Genomic DNA, 21,335 nt, shown 5'->3' with positions numbered 1-21,335 from the left:
ACATTAAGATGTATACCCTGTTGCTAGGGATATTTTGTCCCGTGCTTCCCCAGCCCCCCATTGTTCGATATGGTCCTCACGTGTGCCAACATGCTGAGTGGTCGAAGCCACACACACGCACCAGCCTTTAATCTTCAAACTCAACCTGCAAGACTTGCTGCCCGTGCAAAAGATTATGCGGGTGATGTCTTTTATTAAGTGGGTGTCTTAAAGGTGTCCTAAGTCTCCCTTTTGGAACAGTGGCCTCTGGTTGGACTGGCTCACCGTGTTCCAAAACTCACGGTTTTCCGTTCAGCTGAATCCATTCAGAGATTTTCGCAGCGTTAGTCATCAGCAACCATCCGCAGTGTAGCCTATAGTGTCTCTACCAACTGACACTCGTGGACAACTCAGTGATTCAGTAGGATATACGCACTAGGGCTGGTCTGATGTGTGCGCGGATTGTTCTATAACCGAACTGAGACTGCGAAGCTCTAATGGTCACATGTGGTTCTGCCTCCCGGCGGTTCGGTCAGTGGTCTGTTGGGTGTTGGGCGCGCGGCTGCTCCGGTCATTAGTGTGTTTGCGCAGGAAAGGCTAACGGACGCCAGTGTCCGGGCAGGTGATGTTTGCTCACGTAAGCCGCTCGCGTTTGAGGGGTGCAGGGGACGCGGCTGGAGGGAGCGCGCTGTTGCATCGCCTCATCGGATAACCGGATAACAGCTATATTTTTCGTCTCCGTATTTTGGCAAAAAAGGAGTCGGTGTTCTGTCTCTGAGACTGGACCATAGACCGACCTTGTGTGTGTGCGTATTAATGCTTTCGGTGCGCGGAATCTGAAAACCGTTTTGCTTCTAGTGAGCCTATGCGCCCACCCATGCGATGACATTTGTTGTAGAGAGAGGATAGAGGCTTCATGCAGAACCTCTGGTTTCAACAAGAGGGTAATTTACGAGTCTTGTATTGCGTTTCAGGAAGAAAAAAACGGGTTGAAGGAGAATGCAGCAGCCAGAATTTTAACCATGCAGAACCGGGTCGTTTCCGGTTCTTAGGCTAGTGTGTCCCCATCTGAAATCGTATGGGGAAAGCGGCAGACACAGATGGCATGGACACTTACGCAAGGTCTGCCGCTCTGCCCTGCTATCGGAGCCTATTCGCAGTCTCCCACTTCAACCCCGCTCCGTCATCCGCGCCCCTCAGCCGCCCCAGCACTGCAGCAACGCGCCCATCGACCGCGGAGCCACGGCCGACGGCATGAGGCTTGATCCGGTGCATTTCTCCATGCTGGTCATCGGGGTCTCCTTCGCCTGCTACGCCCCGAGTCTCAATTCCCTCCAGGACCAGGCGTACCGATCCGCCGTGGTAATCGAGGGCGAGGTGCGCTCGTCACCGGAAAACGTCTCCCGGGAGCCGTACAGTGTGAATGTCAAAGTGCTGGACGTGTGGCCCGTGAACAGCGGCGGACTCGAGCGGGAGCAGCTCGTTACCGTCGGGGACTTCGGTTCCGAGGCCCCGTGCACCAATGTGGAGAAAGACCACAGGTATATATTTTTCATGGACCCAACGGCTGAGCCGTTAGTATTCAAGGCATCGTTTGCTCCACTAGACGCCAGCGGAACGGACCTAAAGAAGGATGTAGAGAGCGTGTTGTGCGAGGACTGCGGTAAGTTTAGCTTTTATTGCCTGCTTTAAGGCCGCACACTAATGCTGTAGTGATGTAAGGAGCCTTCGTGAAAGTCCATTTCGGTGATGAACGACACGGTTCAATCCACCTTAACCCGGTCACACATGAAATGTCAAAGTGTGTGTCAATAAAACATTTTATTGGTAAGTTGACACGTATACACATCATTTGATCAGGGTCACTCTAAAAGCTTGCACGTAATTGCTATCTTTACCATGTGCTTCTTTAGTGTTCATTTGAGACGTATTTGTCGTAACCTGAATGCAGTATTGTCTGAACCTGAGTGTCAGCAAGTAGCCTGGCCTGTGTGTGTGTGTATGTGTGTGTTTGGAGAGAGAGCAAAGAATGAGAGGATGTGGGAGGTATATGTGGGGAAATGGGCTAGGTCATTTTCAGTAAAACAGATAATCATCAGATGGCAGTTCCTTCAGATATCCAGCCCAGTCCAATCACATGCACACTGGAGCACATGACAGAGAAAGGTAAACTGTCCCCCATTTTCCTGGACTCCAGCCAAGAGATTGAGGTTATCATAGATCTGAATGGGGAAGAGCACATACTTGACACACATTGGTTAGGATGTAGGGAGTCGTGCTTGAGTGAGTATAGTCTGTGTTGTCATAAGCAGCTTGTTTCACAACATTCTCTGCACTTTTGTAGTATTACCTGAACCTAGCGAGGGTATCAAACCTGTTGTGTATTTATTGGGTCACACAAGTGACATCACCTGGGCTTTTGAAACTGAGAGACAAAGTAGAGTGGAATGAATCCTGATAAACTGTCTTTCTTCACACACTGTGTGTGTGTGTGTGTGTGTGTGAGAGAGAGAAATAGATCAATCGAGAGAGATTATCCAAAATCCCCCCCTTCTGTAGCAATATAAACAGGAAGAAGAGGCAGAGTGTGTGTGTCTGTGTGGCTAGCACTCGTCTGAGCTGGAGCCATTCCTCTGTAGTAGTCCTTGCTGTCTTTGCCAGTTGCTGTATTTCAGTTCTCGTTACTGACCTGTTACTCTTAGTCACCGTAACCTTTGCTGTCTCTCCGCCAAGCTATCTAAGTCTGTGGCTCAACATGGCCCTCAATAACTGGACGAAAGTCCTAGCAACACATTCTATTCCACACCTGTATGTCCCAGTACTCATTCCAGACTGCCATCATCTGTAACTGTGTTTGTGTTTGAGGAGGTGTTCCTGTTGGGCGCATACATACACACATAGAAACACACACACACAAGTGTAGAGGAGATGATTTGCAACCGTGCTTTTATAATGGGGTAGCCCTACCAGGTGTCACCGTGGGTAACCACAAGGAAGTCCTCCTAATCTAAATATTGCTCCAAACCTGCTCTCTCCTTTACTGGCTCACACACACACATACACACACATACACGTACAGCTCAAAGCAATAGTAACTGATCACCTCATTGTGAAAGGTATAAAATATCATGGCCCGTGGGTAATTGTTTTATTTTCTCTCTCTCTGTCTGTCCATCTATCTTCCTCAACCTTTTTTGCTCCCTCCCATTGAGTGTACACTAATATTTGTCACTGAGTCATTACATTTTTTGCTGTCTATATATCTGTCATGTTCTCTGTTTTTATTTTCAGTCTCTGTCTTCTCTCTCTTCACCTCTCTAGTTGTCCTTGTCTCTGTCTCAGTAGAGTAGCATTATAGCTGAGTTACTGCCTCATGCAAGCACACACACATACACACACGCACACACACACACACACACACACACACACACACACACACACACACACACACACACATGCCACTGAACTACTGCTGCTCTGCTGCAAATGCCTCAGCATGCTGTCTTTAGCAGAGAGATCTGGGGCTTGTATAAATTATGCACACTGGATAACAGAAGGCTGAGGTTTCCTCCACACCGCTGTGTGTGTGTTTTCTGTCTCTCTAGGCAGAATGTATAGACCAGCTCAGTGGTGATTTGTAGTCGAAAGACATTATACTGATCCACTCTCTGCTTTAGTTACATTTACTGTGTGTGTGGGCGCACATGAGGAATCATTCTTGCCCTACTCTCCTGACCTTTTATATTTTTAACATCTTCTTTGTTATATTGTATTGATACAGGCCTCATTATATTGATACACAGCTCTGCTCATCGTCATCTTTGATTAACAGATCCTTTTGGAACCATGCTGGCTTATGATTGGTTCCTAATGAACATGGACCTAGGTGTGTGTGTGTGTGTGCGTACATGTATGTGCGTACATGTATGTGTCTGGGCTGGGGTGTGTTTGTGTGTGTAGCTGCCTTGAAGTAATTCTCCAGTCCCATTCACCGCCACTCCAATCTGATGGTGCCATCACCATCTGTTGAACACAGCCAGGTACACATTAGGTCAAATGTGTGCGTGTGGAGTCAGGTGGCTTAGCGCTTAGGGAATCGGGCTAGTTATCTGAAGGTTGCCAGATCGATTCCTGGCTGTCCAAAATAACGTTGTGCCCTTGGGCAAGGCACTTCACCCTACTTGCCTCGGGGGGGAATGCCCCTGTACTCACTGTAAGTCGCTTTGGATAATAGCGTCTGCTAAATGACTAAATGTAAATGTGTGTGTGTGGGCATTAAGTGCTTGTTTGTGTGGGTGCCTGAGAATGCATTTACCAGTATTTGTGGGTGTGTGCGCACATATGCTTATGTGTGTGTGCATATGTGTGTGAGAGAAGAGACACACACAACTGGAGCCCTCCTTGCTGGTGAATAATGGATCCACCCTCACTGGGGTGGCCCCTCAGTGGCCACACTCAGACTGGCGTTTTAAAGGGGCCCATGGAAGAGACATTTGTGAATGAGAGGAACCTTCGTGTGTGCTCTCCACCGCCTGTTTGCCCACAACCAACACGGTCGCCGGGCCACTCCCCCTTCTTTATCTTTCTCCAGTTGTCCTGTTTCATACCTCATTTTTGAGACGATGGAGAGATAATCTGTGTTTAGTTTGATGTATGACGTTGTTTAATCTTCAATCTTCAATGTAGTTCAATGTGGACAAGGGCTATACAGTGTCAAGTGAGTTATTATTATTTGTGTTTATAATGGAATGGATTAACCTTTTAGGATACTATAACCTACACCCATACAAAATCATACAATGTATTATATTTTATCACCCAACCAAGAGAGATATTCTACTATGGATGTTTACTATGTGATTCTCTAAAAGGTAGATTCTGGAGTAGCCAATCTCTCTCTTTCTCTCTCAGAATCAACTTGTAGTTTCTCCGACTGACTGACTGACAGACATACAGGCAGCGAGGTAGGGAAGCAGGCAGGCAGTAAGACCAAGGGATGGATAGCGGACGCCAGTGATCAATGCTTCAATCCTCTTATCTCTGGAATACTGTCTGTAACGCAGGTTTAGAATCCTGCAGTGAGAAGTATGTGTGAGGGAGGGTGAGAGAGAAGGAGGAAGGATGGATGAGAGAAGAGGGGAGAGGTGAGAGGGAGAGAGAGTGAGATAGAGAGAGAGAGAAAGAGAGGAGGATGGATGAGGCAGGAGGGGAGAGGTGAGAGAGAGAGGGGAGGGTGGGATGGATAAGAGAAGAAGGAATATGTTAGAAAAAAGGGGAATGGAGGCATTAGGAGGAGGAGGTGACAGAGAGAAAGTGAGGTGTGGAGGGAGGGAGGGGGCAGGGAAGGAGAGGAGGATGGGGACACAGAGATGGAGGAGAGGTGGGAGGGGGGGAAGTCGTGCACAAGACTTCTAGCCTTGTCAGTGGATGGAGGGGGGAGGAGGAAGGAGAGATGGAGAGAATAGCTTTTCCTCACTGCTCTGCCCGCAAGCGCTTCATCAACTATTTATCATCAACTCTTTCATATCCTCCCTCTCTCTCTCTTTCAGTCCCTCTCTCTTTCTTCCTCTCCTTCCTCCTCTCTCACTTCCTGTCTAACCCTCTCACTTCCTGTCTAACCCTCTGTCTATCTGTCTACCTCGTGCTTCTCTATCTTGCTTTCTCACAGACATGCTACCGTTCATCCTAACATGTACCCCGGCCCTCCCTTTCTTCCTCTCTTTCGTTCCCCCCCCACTATCATTATCTCTCCTCCTCTATCTTTGTCTTATGTCATCCCCATTTCTCTTTCTCTTCTCCCTATCCCCATTCCTTCCCCCCCCCTCCATTCTGCCCCTTCATTAAAAGCCCTGCTGTAACTTTGGAGGGATGAGGGAGCTTATTTTGAACTATAAATGATGCCCCATGTGTACAGTACATGCATTGTGTTTGTAAGTGTGTGTGTGCAGAACATCAGAGCAGACCCCATGGCTATCCCTGCTGCAAAACATGATAGACCATGCAACTGATGGACAAGACAAGGTCAAGATTGGTAACAAACAACAGTCGTGGGGAAGGGGGGGGGGGGGGGGGTGCAAAGAGGGAGAGGAGAAAGGCAGTGATTTAGTGATGCACACTAACAATCATTCAGTCAGGTCAAACACACATGGATGTTGCATGGATATTTCTCCCTCACAGACACAAACACACACACACACAAACACACACACACGCACACACACACACACACACTGGATCGGTTTGTTTAGCTGGTGTGAAAAGGTTAGCTGCTGTATGTGCTCTAGATGTAGGCCTCTTCTATCATTCAAGTTCAGGGCCGCAAATGCGCATCTCTGTCTCTATCTCCCTCTCCCTCTCTCTCTCTCCATCCGTCTCTCCGTCTCTCCTCTCCCTCTGTCTCTCTCCATCCTTCTCTCTCTCCCCTTTTCTCCTCCACTGTGCCTCATGCTCCCTCCCTCTCCTCACTCGCTCTCTTTTCTCTCTTCTCTCTCTCTCTCCCTTTCTGGTTTCCATGGTGACAGCTGTGCGCTGCAGAAATCACACTGATCTGAGAATGAGATAGAGGTGCTTCTCTCTTTCATACATGAATGCGCGAACATATACGCGCACGTATGATCCCACCTTCCCCCTCCTTCACATACTAAGCCTCCCCTACATGAGCCAGGAGCCAATGAAGGCTTTATGAACGCACCGTCGTCGCAAGAAGGATGTAGTAGGCATCACACCCCTGTCTAAATATACATGGGGGCCGTATGTTTAGGCGTGACGCCAGCCGCCTGGCCCGTGCCACACAGCAGGGCTGTGAACACCACGTCATTGATTTTGCTTTCATATCGCTTCTCTTATTGTTAGCAAAAGAAAAAAAAAAACGGATCAATTTTGTTGATGCCTCTTCCTGGGTGAGAGAGGCAGGGAGGAGGGAGGGAGGGGAGCTGGGTGGGGGTGGGGGTGTGAGCGTCAGCTGACCTTGAGAGAAGGTTTCCTTGATGGAAGCCTTGGTAGCATCGGTCACGTCTGATTGGACGGCAAAGTGCCGGTCACGCCTGATTGGTCAGCCCGTGTTCTTTTCTGGCTGGGCCCTGCCCCAGTGTTCTAACAGTGGAATCTTCAGATCAGTGAATGATATAAAAGGCTTGGCTCAGCAAGTTTAGCTTCACACACACACACTACACACAAACGCATGCACACACACACGCGTGTGCGCACACACACACATTCTTTCTCTCTTGGCTGCGTACACAGTTCTCTTTTTTCCCCTCTCTTTCACAAACACACACACCCATCCAGGGTTAAACTGGTTGTGGCTTGCTTTGTGATACTCTGTGGGATCTGTCTGTGATGCTCATTAAGCACACACACACAGATTCAGTGCGCAATTAATAATTTCTGCGAATCCTTCCTGTTCATAGTCATTCATGTACTGAACAGACAAGCCAGTATTTGAAGAGGGAGAAGAAACCCAGTAATGCAGTATATGAAGCAATAGAACAGCAAGCAATTCAACACTTTTGAAATTGTTCCAGCATCACCTAGAAGCGGATTGTGTGTGTAGGTGTATATGCGCGCCTGTGTGTAAACTTGCACCTATGTGCTCCCCCTACATACCCTAGTACCCGGCCCTGTGCAGCGTGTGGGCTAGTCTCTCCGCTAGAACTTGCCGGTGTAGCTTCAGCTGCCTTGGCTGATGCAGTTCACTGTTCAGAGAGAAGCAGGCTCTCCAGAGACCTCCAGACAGGAGATACCAAAGCGGAGCGGGCGAGGGAGGGAGGGAGAAACATAGCACTCCACTGCTCTACATCCCAGCTCTACTACTGCAGAGAGGGTGGAGAGACCAGGACGACTACCATTTCTGTCTCTTCTGAAAACTCCTCTTAGAGTGGAAGTGTAGCTTTCTAAATGCAATCTGGAGTTGGACTGACCTACTGTGCTTGTGTGTATGCATGTGTGTGTGTACAGTATGTGTGTATGTTCTGTATGTACGTGTATGTACTGTGAATGTGTGCATGTGCGTGTGTTTGTCTCTGAAAAGAAGATGTATTTGTGGAGTTTTAGGCATTCACATCCAGGGTTCTGGCAGATTGCTGTTGACTAATAACTTGAAATACTGTTTCCCAACCACAAACACACACACCCACACACACACACAAAAAGACACAGATTTTCTTTCTTAAGCTTATTATATTTCATGCAAGCTTTGTATTTTTCTCTCTCCTTGCGTCCACATCTTCACTCTCTTTCTCTCTCTGTGTGTCTTTCTCACTCTCTCACACTTTATCTGTCCCCCCCCCCTCCCCACCTTCCAGCGGCAGCCCCAAAGTTGCGGCCCATGCGGGGCCAGTCTCTGATCGAGGGAGAGCGGATGTATCTGAAGTGTGAGGCGTCGGGCAACCCCAGTCCCTCCTTCCGCTGGTTCAAAGATGGCAGAGAGCTCCAGAGGGGGAGGGACCTCAAAATCAAGACAAACAAGTAGGAGCCTCCCACAGCCAATCACCACTGCATTTATTTCAGAATTCTTTTTTATTTCATTTAAATTTAAAAATTGTCTTTTTGTTTTTACAAGGTATCCTTCCCTGTCTTCCTGCTCCATCTTCTCCGGCTTCTATATTTCTACATTTCTTTTTTTTTCCCGTTGTCAATCTCTCTCTTTTCTTTCTATCTGAAGGAAAAACTCAAAAGTCCAGATCAGCCGTGTGCGGCTAGAAGACTCTGGGAACTACACGTGTGTGGTGGAGAACACGCTTGGCCAGGAGAACTTCACCAGCTACATCACCGTCCAGACCTGTGAGTTCACGTACGACAGGGAGAGGAGCAGAGAGGACAGAGAGGAGAACAGAGCAGATCGCCCCAGCGAACACAAACACACACAGGCACACACACCGCGTTATTTACGTGCAAAACATCAGCCGAAGTGCAACAACTGCAGTGTGACCATAACTCCCCTGTCCCTCTTTTTCTCCATCTCTCTTTCTCTCTCCAACCACCCTCTCTATCTCTCTGTCTCCCACTGACAACCTGTCTCTATAATGTTCTCTCACCCCTACTTTTCCTGTCTTAATCCTCGCCCTTCTCTTGTTCTCTGTCCTTCTCCCTCTCTCCCTCTGTAGTGACCACCACTGTGTCTCTCCCTCTCTCCCTCTGCAGTGATCACCACTCTCCCTATGTCTCTCTCCCTCTATAGTGATCCCCACTCTCCCTCTGTCTCTCTCCCTCTATAGTGACCACCAACCCCCTCTGTCTCTCTCCCTCTATAGTGACCACCACCCCCCTCTGTCTCTCTCCCTCTATAGTGACCACCACCCCCCTCTGTCTCTCTCCCTCTATAGTGATCCCCACTCTCCCTCTGTCTCTCTCCCTCTATAGTGATCCCCACTCTCCCTATGTCTCTCTCCCTCTATAGTGACCACCACCCCCCTCTGTCTCTCTCCCTCTGCAGTGACCACCACTCTGTCTCCGGGTGTGAGCCCCGCGCGGCGCTGTAACGACACAGAGAAGGCTTACTGCGTTAACGGGGGAGACTGTTACTTCATACACGGTATTAACCAGCTCTCATGCAAGTAAGTGCACTCCCCTCCTCTCTCCCTCTCTCACTCCCTCCTCTCTCCCTCTTTCACTCCCTCCTCTCTCCCTCTCTCACTCCCTCCTCTCTCCCTCTCTCACTCCCTCCTCTCTCCCTCCCTCAGTCCCTCCTCTCTCCCTCTCTCACTCCCTCCTCTCTCCCTCTCTCACTCCCTCCTCTCTCCCTCTCTCACTCCCTCCTCTCTCCCTCCCTCAGTCCCTTTTCTCTCCCTCCCTCACTGCCTTCTCGCTCCCTCCCTCACTCCTTTTTCTCTCCTCTCTCCCTCCCTCTCACTCCCTTCTCTCCTTTCGCCCTCCCTTGCTCTCGCCTTTCCCTGCCTGTGAACTCAGTGTGCTGTCTTGTTGGTTATTTTGATCTGGTTGACCTTTGAACTTGTGACTCAGCATCCAGTAGCCATGCTGACTTTGCGATGCCAGTTGACTCAGTACCTTTTCACCTGTATAAAACACTCATCTCTTCATCTATCTGTTTCTCATCAGTATTTTCTTTCTTTTCTCCATATATGTTACCTTTAGTTCATAATTTTGCTCTTTCTCTCGCACTTCAAATCTTAAAGTGTGCTTCCTCCAAATCATTCATGTTCTTTTTGTCCATGTTCTTTTTGTTGTTCTTTTTGTTGTTCTTCATCCTTTCCCAACATTTTTCTTGTGGTAGCGCTATATTTGTTTTCAGCCACTGGTTTGCGTTAATTTAATTTAAAACTACTCTGCAACGTTGAAACAAGATTGTAAGAAGTATTGCTCTCAAGCTGTGCTATGCTATGAGTGAGTTTTCTGGAGTGTACTTTAATATACGTTTTGAATCTGTACATTTCCTATGGCAGAAAGCTAACCAGCATCAACTAAAAATGTTCTAATAAACACCATGGATGTGGCATCCATTAGTTCCTAGTTGCAGTGTGACAACAAACTTCAAATGATCAAACCTTTATATCGCTGATATAAAATTCCATGCTGTGGATGTGGTAATTTACAGACTGATTCTCCTCCTAGGAGACATTGGACCAGCAGAACCCGAGAGAAACAGAGCAATGACATTCCTTCTCATTTAAATGAGTGATGGTAGAAAGGAGACGTGTTGTAGTGTCTCTCACCCTGGGGAGGAGGGAACGAGAAGGATCAGTTTGCTCCTGGTTGGCTCTCAGGGCTGAGAGGGAGATAAAGCGAAGAGATAGAAAGAGAGAAAGAAAGAAAAACAGAAGGTTTAGTTGCACTGGCAATGCATGGGCCGCGTCTATCTTCTACCTCCAATGTCCCCCCCCCCTCTCTCTCTCTCTCTCTCTATCTCTCCTCTCTCTCTCTCTCATCTCTCTCTCTCTCTCCCTCTCTCCTCTCTCCCTCTCTCTCTCTCTCTCTCTCTCTCTCCTCCCTCCCTCCTCCTCTCTCCCTCTCCCTCCCTCTCTCTCCCTCTCCTCTCCTCTCTCCCTTCTCTCTCTCCTCTCTCTCTCTCTCTCTCTCTCTACTCTCTCTCTCTCTCTCTCTCTCTCTCCCTCCCTCCCTCCCTCCCTCCCTCCCTCTCTCTCTCTCTCTCTCTCTCTCTTCTCTCTCTCTCTCTCTCTCTCTCTCTCTCTCTCTCTCCCTCACTCTCCTCCCTCCCTCTCTCTCTCTCTCTCTCTCTCTCTCTCCCTCTCTCCCTCCCTCCCCTCCCTCCCTCCCTCTCTCTCTCTCTCTCTCTCTCTCTCTCTCTCTCTCCCTCCCTCTCTCTCTCCCTCTCTCCTCCCTTTCTCCCTCCCCTCCCTCCCTCCCTCTCTCTCTCTCCCTCTCTCTCTCTCTCTCTCTCTCTCTCTCTCTCTCCCTCCCTCCCTCCCTCCCTCCCTCCCCTCCCCTCCCTCCCTCTCTCTCTCTCTCTCTCTCTCTCTCCCTCTCTCTCTCTCTCTCTCTCTCCTCTCTCTCTCTCCTCTCTCTCATCCCTCTCCTCCCTCTCTCTCTCTCTCTCTCTCTGCTCTCCAGCACTATTTATAGATGCATGGGAAATTGCTGAGCAGGCTCTTCCGAGGCAGAGCTTCTGTTTTACGTAATTGATTCACACAGAAAAGTAGTCTCTTTGGGTTGGGTATCTATATTTTTAGGGGGGTTTTACAGGAACAATAGGGGTTGACATAGATTGTGTGGTAGCATTCGGCTAGGCATACATAGCTGTACACAATGACCCCCATTGCGTGTGGTGACAGTGCTGTTAGAGTGTACTGCTGTAACGCAGCTGCACAGTGGATGTGTTAAATACACGGTGTGGTTATCGTCACTGTTCATTTCATGACTTGTGCCATTCAGTTCCATTTTGTTATCTTGCGATCCTAAAAGGGTTAGGATTCTCATAGAGGTTCTCTCTCTGTGTCTCTCACTCTGTAGTGGGGTTGTGTTCTGTTTTTTAATTCTGTTTCTCTGCTCTTTTGTGTCCCTTCCTTCCTTCCTCCCTCAAACCCTCTCGATTTATTTCCTCTCTCTTTGCCCTCCTTCCCCTTTACATGTACTTCTTTCTCTGTTCTTTTACCTCCCTTCTCCTTCTCCTCTCTATCCCCCCTTCCCTATGCCCACAATTTCTCCTTAAATCCTTCTCCCCCTACTACCCTCCCTCTGTCTCTCCCTCCATCTCTGCCCTCATTCTCTCTCTCCTTCCTTTTCCCCTTTGTGTCTTGTTTCCCTTATCAGGTGTCCAAATGACTATACAGGTGATCGCTGTCAAAACTCCGTCATGGCCGGTTTCTACAGTATGTCCATCTCCTCCTGTCCGTCTCCTCATTGGACACTGCATGCCGAGGGAGAGGGGGGGTTGTGTGTGTGTGTGTGTTCTTTGTGTAGTCACACCTGTGTCTTTGTGTTTGTTTGTACTCATGTCTTAATTAGACTGTATGTGTGTGTCGGAGCGTCTATGTCTGTGTGTTGATGTATATATACATGTGTGTGTGTGTGCTTGCATGCCTTGGTGTCCTTCCATCTGTTGCCATCACTCTTTCAACCCCCTCCCCTTCCCTCCGTCCACCCCCTCCCCCCTCACACCTCGCTCCCCTCTGCTCTGCCCCCTGCCAGCAGGCTCCACAGAGGGAGGGGGGATGGAGGGGGGATGGAGGGGGGATGGAGGGGGGATGGAGGGGGGATGGAGGGGGGTGGGGACAGCAGCCCAGTACCCCCTCAACCCTACCAACCAAATGACAAAGCTGCATGTAGTGGAAATGAGAAATGACAGAATTCAACACACATAGAACTATTGGTGCATGCCCTCTTCATTTTTTACACAGTAAAGTCCGACATGCAGCTTGGGGCGCTTGTATGCTTGGTATGCCTTTCTTTTCTTCCAGCACTAATCGTGATAAACAGAGACTTCTGCTGATAGCATAGCCACTACTGAACACGTCTATGTTTTGATAATCCATTTATCATAATGTGAAAGCTCTCTCTCTCTCTAGCTATGTCTGAGTCATTACTGTCATGTTGTGATGTTTTGCTTTCAATTTGCAACATACTGTATGCTTACCTGTGTTGCCTGGACACCTTGCTTCAGCTCATGCCTGTATGATTGTTAGTGGGTTTCGTTCCGGGGACTTGAAAAGTAGACAGTGGGAATGGAGCTTTTTAAGATGGTTTGGATCCGAATCAGGTTTGAGTCGAGTGGATTCCAATTGGCTTCAAGTAACCAATTGAAAAAAAAAAAAATGCATCGAAATCCTGGTTGCAATTGGTCAAGAGTCTGTGACCTGTGAACTTTACAGCTCTTCATAGTTCATAGATTCTTCAATGTCAAATTTGTGTTGCTTGTTAGCATGTAAGCTAGAACGAATACCACGTAGGAATGCAACACATTACAGTTAACAAAGTGACATTCAGAAGTAGGCATTGCACTGTATGTTAACATATTAACATGGGTATTAAACATTGATCCTATCTCCATTTGAAAAATGCTACTGTCTACAGTTGCTATCGCATCCTAAAACAATGACAGGACAGTTCCAGCAGGGACACAACAACCCCCTGGCATTGCTCTGCCAGCCTCATTTACTCAACTCTGTTTTTCTGTTTGAGAGTAATACACTGCTTTTTTGTATCTTTTAAAATGTTTTTTCTGTCTACTATCATTTACCCCAGAAATTAGGTCTAGTAAATACGGCAGTAAGTGATGTGGCTGTTTGTCTTTGTCTCTCCGTCTTTGCATGTTCTCCTGCCTGCTTCTCTCTCTTTCTCTTTCGTTTCTGGGGTCACAGAGCTGCAGCTGTCTGCATTGTCTGTCTGTTATTGGATGTGACACCTGTCAATCACCATGATGTCACCAATAGAGATTCCATAGTTCTAGGAAGTCTGTTTACCCATCTATTTCAGCCTATATAGTAGGTTCCACTGTGGACGTTCACTCTCTGAAACCTGTTTTTCCCTCTCTCCCCACCATATCAACTTTCTGCGTTGGCAGAGCATCTTGAAATTGAATTTATGGGTATGGAACAATTATTTTATTTTCATGTATTATAAGTTTAAAGTTTGCCAAGATCCTCTCACAGTCACACATTACTATATCATCTCCCTTTAAAACTCAATAACTCAATCTTTTGACCTGTCCCTTTCAGCCCACTTACATGCATTTATAACATACTGTATGTGTATCCCCTCTCTGCATGCATACTGTCTCTCAATCTGACGACGCCCCAAATATATATTGTTTAGATTACTGATATTGTGCAATGAGGAACACATTCAAGAAATCTAAGAAAAGTTATGAAACAAATTTAATATGTTAGTAAGACTGAAAGGGCCAATAATAATTAAATTAAAATTAAATAATTGTGGTTGTATGCACACAACTGTGTATTTAGCGTACATTGGCATCTGTAGCTTCTTCCATGGCCAATCAAAGCCCTTATACTGTTACCTGGAGATTAACACATCCTTATTCCAGGTTGGACCCCCTTCTTAATAGCCATAAACCTACACTTTAAAGTTGGGTCTTGTAGTCTTCCCATTGTTCCAATTCTATTATGTGTCTCTGACTGAGCAGCCATTCACCTCTCCCCAATCGCTATCAGTATCAGGGCCCTGTGACACACACACAATGCCAAGGCTAAAGCTCGCTGAGACTTGAAGGACCCCAATAGCCACTCTCTATAGCCGCCCCCCCCCCCCCCCCACCACCACCACTCAACCACCCACTCTATTTTAGAACCCCCCTTCTCTTTTCTTCACCTTCTGCTATTCTCCCAACGCCCTCCCCCGTTCTCTCTTTCTTCACTGTCTGCCAGTGTCGTCCTCCCACATCGTCCTCCCACGCCCTCACTCTGCCTTCCTTGTTTCTGTTCCTCCAGCCCTCGTTCCGTCTCCATGTTCTGTTCGTTTTTTCCTCGGTCATTGTGTCTTTTGTTGCCATAGCGTCTATGTATGTCTCATCGGGCCCGGAGCTGCCATCAGGATGTATTCACCAAGTCTCGCCACCACTGTTACCAACTTAGACCTAGGAGTCATTGCAGCATCTGGGTCAAATAGTATTTGAAGTCTAGTTTGCGTACTGCCAATTGAATGGGAAAATGATCCTTACCACTAAAAACCAAGCCAGATTGGTACTGCTGCAGGTTGGCATAGCCAAATACTCAAAACTCTTGGATGGAGGTCAAATGCTATTTGATCTGAGCATATACTTTGTCCAAACCATCGTTATGATGTCACAAACAACAACTCAACATTTATTTTGACGTAGGAGTGATGTGTCTATCTGACTAGGTCATTCGAGGCTGATTCCTACATGACTGGAGCGATGGCGAGCTTCTTGAATCCCTCTCCCCTCAACCATGGTGTGCCGTCGCACTCCTGTACCACGCTTCCCTCCTTCCACGCCTATCGTCTTTTCGACTCCATTGTACAAGCATGCCTTCAGACCCTATGACCTACTGTACATCCCATGGATACTGTGGTAGATGCGCTAGGGACAGCCCTGGAGAAAGGAACAGATCAGGCCTGGAGTCATAAACGCTTGGAGAGGGAGGTCGTCATGTCCTTCAGATATAATATGATTAGTATTTAACTAAAACAACCCTGGTACATGAACACATGTTTACATGAAGGCAATAGGTTAAATGGCACCAACATCCATATGTAGAAGATTGTATCCATAGGATTGAAGAGGCCTGTCCCGTACCAGAATGAAAGCCTGTCATCCTGTGCACTTTGTAAAGGGAGTGTAGATGAAAGGGGAATAGGGTGGTGTCATGTGCTGAAAACTCCAATTGGACTGGTACAAAGTTGTAATTCCACATCTGTCCAATCCACTTTCATTTCCATGAGTGAAGGGGAAAGGGGGTTAGGGGTTGCCATAGGGTGAAACGGTGGGTGTGGTTATTGTTAGGTACAGAGGGACAGAGGAGGGCTTAATGTACAGTATTGCAGCTTAGGTTGAGTAGCGCTCACACATGTGTATGTGTGTGCATATGTTTGCTTGCGTGTCTGTGTGTGTGACTATGTGTGCGTGTGTTGTTTGTTCACAGAGGCGGAGGAACTGTACCAGAGACGGGTGCTGACCATCACGGGCATCTGTGTGGCTCTGCTAGTGGTGGGCATCGTCTGTGTGGTGGCCTACTGCAAAACCAAGTATGCACCGGAGACCAACTCAAACCCCTCCACAAGAAGACAGCTTGGCTCTCGATGACAAATCGACATTCTCTCCTTTTGTGTGTCTGTGCGTGTGTGTCCACAGGAAGCAGAGGAAGAAGATGCACAGCCACCTGCACCAGAACCAGTGTGTGGAACAGCCCAACCGGATGCTGGCCAATGGGCCTAACCACCCAGGCCCGGAGGAAATCCCCATGGTGGATGTGAGTCCTCACAGCAGACACACAGCCCCTGCACGGTCCAAAATGTGGTCGAAATATTTGCAACAGACAGAATCCTTTTCAGTGCCACAAAGGTAAGCCTATGGACTACAAATCCCATCATTACCTCTCCTTTTCTGTGTGCGCGTGTGACAGTACATCTCTAAGAACGCGCCCACCACAGAGTGTGTAATACGACACGGGGCAGAGGGAGCAGGCAACTACGCAGGCAGCCGAATGTCCACCAGGTCCCACCACTCCTCCACGGCCTCGCACGCCTCCAGGTGCTCTAGCAACACACACACACACACAGATAGATAGATACTGTTTACGGTACACACACAAAAAATGTGAAACACATTCCCAAAGCAAATGCACAAAACCGCATTCATGAACTCAAGCATGAAGGGAAGGGAACTCAAGGGAAACATAGTTTCCCCATCTCTTTCTCATCCTTGTTTTCTCTGTGTCCGTCCGTCCCCCTCCCCCACAGACACGAGGAGAGGACGTGGAGCATGGAGAGGACAGACAGTATGAACTCAGACTGCCAATCGGGGGCGCTGTCTTCGTCAGTAGGCACCAGTAAGTGCAGCAGCCCGGCCTGCATGGAGGCCCGGGCCTGGAGAGCTGCCCAGCGGGGGGGTCTGGAGGGGGCGGGGCCGGGCATGGCGTACGGAGACTCCTACGACTCGCTCCGAGACTCACCTCACAGCGACAGGTAGGCCCGAGGATGTCTGTACGGCAAGTTCTTTCTTGCCTGTCTTGCCTGTCTTTCTTCCTCTCTCGCTCTGACTGCATCTGGAGCATGCTCCTCCACTGTTTTCCTTTCTCTCTCTTTTTTTGTGTCTGTCGATGTGTCAAAGATTCACTAAGGATTGCCTGCTTCTCAAGGGATAACCCCACTGTTTGTATCCCTTGTGTGTACATGTTTGTACATGTATGTATCTGGTATGCCTGTGTGTGTGTGTGTGTGTGCCAGGTATGTGTCAGCCTTGACCACACCGGCCCGGCTATCTCCAGTGGAGTTCCACTACCCCCCGCTTCCTCCCCAAGTACCCACCTTCCAGATCACCTCCCCCAACACAGGCCACGCTCTCTCCCTCCCTCCTGCCGCTGCCGCCTACCACCGTGAGGACGACCAGCCCCTGCTGCGCTGCCCAGAGGTATACAACAAACACACACACATATACATAATGCTGCTTTCACAGTGTACAAGTATTTTCTACATGACTTTACTCTGCTCAACGTACACAAGTACAGATCATAATGTACAGTGCTCATTTGATGTGGCGCAGTGTGGGATGCCTGTCTCAGTCTATCCTGTCTGTCTTCTACAGGACGGGCGACTCTACCGGCAGCCCCGTCGCCCCCGGCGACCCTACCTGGCGGACAGCACAGGGAGCCTACCGTCCAGCCCCTACCATCTCCCTGACGAAGAGGCCTACGAGACCACCCAGGAGTACGCCTCCTCTCGTGAGCCAATCAGGAGTCGCCGACGCCCACGCCGGAACCGCCTCAACGGACACGTCTCCCAGCGTGCAATGGGCCTACGGGACTACAGCTCCCAGAGCTTCAGCCAGTCCGAGGAGGAAGACGAGGAGGAAGAGGGTCACGGGGAGAGCACACCCTTCCTTAGTATGCAGAACATGAACATGGAGCCGTGTCCCGGTTACCGGTCATCCTCCTCCGGGCCGGACTCACGGACTCACCGGGGACTGAGCCGCCCCAGTACCCGCAGCAACGGACAGAGCCGAGGCTCCCAGCCACGCACCAAACCCGACAACACACCCCTTTAAGACCCTCCCACTCACCCTCACCTTCTCCTTTCCCCACTCCTGACTCCCCCCCTTTCTCTCCCACACACCTGACCACTGACCTCGACCCACCCCCCCCACACACACACACACACACACAAACAGTGGACTAGAGACCTGCACCTAGGAGAAATATTTTTATTTTGTATAACAAGACAGATATTCTAAACAAATGAAATATTTATTTTCATTTCAGCAAAAATTGTCTACTAGCGAACAGCAAAGACTTTTTTTATAGGGGGAAGAATATTTATATGTAAAGTTTTTGATTTACAGCATTATGAGAGTAAAACAAAGAGAGAGTATTACGTGCCAATTTTTTCACGAGTTAGATAATAGAATAATATTGTGGTGCCTTTTGCTGTATGCTGAAGCTGGAGGTCCCGTTGAGTTTTTGTAGCCTTTCTTATACAGACTCCTCGTTTTTTATAGACCAATCTCCTTCCTCCTTTCTTTTCTCTGAGTTTGGGATCTTCCTATTTTAACTGTGATATGATTCTGTCATCATGCAATATGAATCACTCCTGTGTAAAGGTGTATGTTTACATGAGTAGGAACCACATGCACGCTCTTGTTTCATGGGGGCATTCTTTCAAAGACGCAACAGGATGTGCTACTGTCCCAGACCGGAAGTCATGGGCTAGTTTTGACGAGTCACTCAGACAAACTTCCATCTGTCATTCACGTCATCTGTTACCCTTCATTGTGTGTTGTTATTTCCATAGAAACAGAATGATGCTGGAGTTTGAAGGGAAGATGTAATACAAGGTATGTGCACAGTTGTTCAGGGTGTTGTGACTATGGAGAGCATGTGTGGGTGTATGCTTGTGTGTTTGTGTGTGTGCGTGCATGTGTTTAGTGCTGTGCATTGGTGTGTATGTGTCTTCATCTATCTAGAGTGTGGTCTCTGTTAATCTGACATCCTCCACACACCAATCATCATGCAGCCGAAGCTCCATTGCACTGTAAGACCTCCTTCCATGAGCAGTCATTGGCCAGGGAGCTGCCAATCTAACCACCCCAACCAATCCAGTCAATCCAGCCTGATTCTGGCCTCCCATGGACTGCCCACCCCTGTTCCTATGCCAGCAGCTTTTAGCCGCACTGTGTCTCAGGACTTTCCCATCCCATCCAGTAAAAAAAAAAAACTCCATCCCCCATAAGTCCACAGGCCAGATCCACTGTCTGTCTTTCCTGTCTGTTTGTCTCATGTGTGACCATGATGGGAGTTTAGGATGAATTCGGAATGAAACTTGAAGTAAAAAAAAAAGTCTGGTTTGTGAAATCCCTAAATGCAGATACAGTGTGTGGTTGTGACTGGGTCTCAGCGTGGGTGAAGCCAACACGTTCAGTGAGTACGCATGGGGGATTAAAACGGTCACGTGTACTGACGCGGGTTTGCTGTGTGAAGTCTGGACCTGCTCGTCGAAATGACAGCACTGGTTCGCTGCATGACTGACAACACAGGTTCATTTAGCCACACCTCTCTCACGTTAACTGCCCGTCTGCAGTGCGTTTGATACTGATTGTTGTTGTTTTTTTGTCTTATTTCTTCTTCTTTTTTTATCACAACCAACAGACGATGTATGATAATATTATTACTTCTTGCATCTTTGGTTTGCATATTTCCTATACCTTTATTGATTAACATAAGTATACCTTGCTTGGTCATATTGACTGAATTATCTGATACATGTGTGTTTGTCTCTGTCCACCTTTCGAATCAACCTATCTATCAGAGAATCTCAAGATAGAAAAAGAGGTGGCGGTGTTGCAGGTAGCAAAGCCGTCCACCCAACTGTAGGCAGCCAGTCGCTCCTTCCACTTCAGCTCAGAGGTATAATGACATCAGAGACAGAAGCAGAAACCTCCCCCTGCCACCTCCCCCCACTCGCTCCCTCCTCCCAGACTCATCTAGAGCAGGATGGTTGTACGTTCCATCCCATTTCTGGAAATTCAGGAAGTGATTTGAAACCCTTTTGCAAAGTTTTCTTTTATCGTGGAATGTAAAAAGGAGAAAAGAAATGAATAGAACAGAAAAGAAAAGAATGCACTGTTTGCCAGGCGTTGATTCTCTAACATGATGTATACTCTGATGTTTCAAATGATTGATATGAAAACAATGAATGTGAGTCCCTTTTATTTTTTGTCAGTTTTGGAATTTGCTTCTTGAGGTGGCATAAATTGAAATGGAGTAATGAAATGGAATAATCCAGAGAACAAGATGTAGTGTGAGGAATGGTACAACCCCCCCAAGTCTTTTCGATAAATATAAATTTGCCCTAGACAGAGGATTCACTGGAGCTGCATGTATCACTGATATGTTTAGTAAATACATTTTAGAAAATGACAGCAAACTCCTCCAATGAATTTAGAGGAATCTTATGATCACTTAGAAATACATTACGTTGTTTTCATTGCCCAAAGTTCTGGCTAGTTTGTTTTGTGTCACTGTAATCTGGGATTTGCAATGTGGAATACTGCAAGAGAGGGTAGTGTGCTTCTAGAGGTAGTTGAATTGTAACCCCACCCCCACCCCCTCTCTCTCTCTCTCTCTTTCTCTCACTCTTTCTTTCCTTTCCTTGAACCCATTTCTACCTTTCCCGTCAAACACATACAATCTAATTGGACATGCAGATAAACAAATCCACACTCTCCCGCACTGTACATTACACACTCTGACCCTACACACTTCACATACACAGTATTCACCCATGTGCACACACAACATACACACACAAGTTGGAATTTCTTCCATGTGTGTGTTTGTCCAGCAATCATCCTTGTTTTTTCTACCTCTTGCCTCTCCTCTCACCCCCCCCTCCCCATTATCCTCTCCCTACCTCCCCCCTCTCCTCTCACCCCCCCCTCCCCATTATCCTCTCCCTACCTCCCCCCTCTCCTCTCACCCCCCCCTCCCCATTATCCTCTCCCTACCTCCCCCCTCTCCTCTCACCCCCCCCCTCCCCATTATCCTCTCCCTACCTCCCCCCTCTCCTCTCACCCCCCCCTCCCCATTATCCTCTCCCTACCTCCCCCCTCTCCTCTCACCCCCCCCTCCCCATTATCCTCTCCCTACCTCCCCCCTCTCCTCTCACCCCCCCCTCCCCATTATCCTCTCCCTACCTCCCCCCTCTCCTCTCACCCCCCCCTCCCCATTATCCTCTCCCTACCTCCTCCCTCT

General features: G+C 48.2%; 1 protein-coding gene and 1 long non-coding RNA gene across 2 annotated transcripts; one reads left to right on the top strand and one right to left on the bottom strand.

The window, feature by feature from the left end:
- The first annotated feature begins 391 nt into the window (after positions 1-391).
- Positions 392-20,988, top strand: nrg2b (neuregulin 2b). Its single transcript, XM_047023123.1, has 12 exons — positions 392-1,642; positions 8,283-8,445; positions 8,642-8,760; positions 9,413-9,533; positions 12,205-12,263; positions 13,955-13,978; positions 16,014-16,116; positions 16,223-16,340; positions 16,494-16,621; positions 16,831-17,055; positions 17,317-17,500; positions 17,675-20,988. Exons 1-12 carry the CDS (start codon positions 1,234-1,236, stop codon positions 18,131-18,133), a joined length of 2,112 nt encoding a protein of 703 aa, XP_046879079.1. The 5' UTR covers positions 392-1,233; the 3' UTR covers positions 18,134-20,988.
- LOC124469685 lies at positions 8,452-13,749 on the bottom strand. The gene is made up of 3 exons (XR_006956324.1): positions 13,028-13,749; positions 10,650-10,702; positions 8,452-8,758 (listed from the first exon to the last, which is right to left on the bottom strand). It is a non-coding gene; the product is annotated as an uncharacterized LOC124469685 (long non-coding RNA).
- Positions 20,989-21,335: the final 347 nt, after the last annotated feature.

This window comes from Hypomesus transpacificus, chromosome 1 (genome assembly GCF_021917145.1).
Source record: "Hypomesus transpacificus isolate Combined female chromosome 1, fHypTra1, whole genome shotgun sequence".
NCBI lineage: Eukaryota > Metazoa > Chordata > Actinopteri > Osmeriformes > Osmeridae > Hypomesus > Hypomesus transpacificus.
The sequence above is the reverse complement of the archived record's forward strand: the minus strand, read 5'-3'. Positions and strand labels throughout refer to the sequence as shown.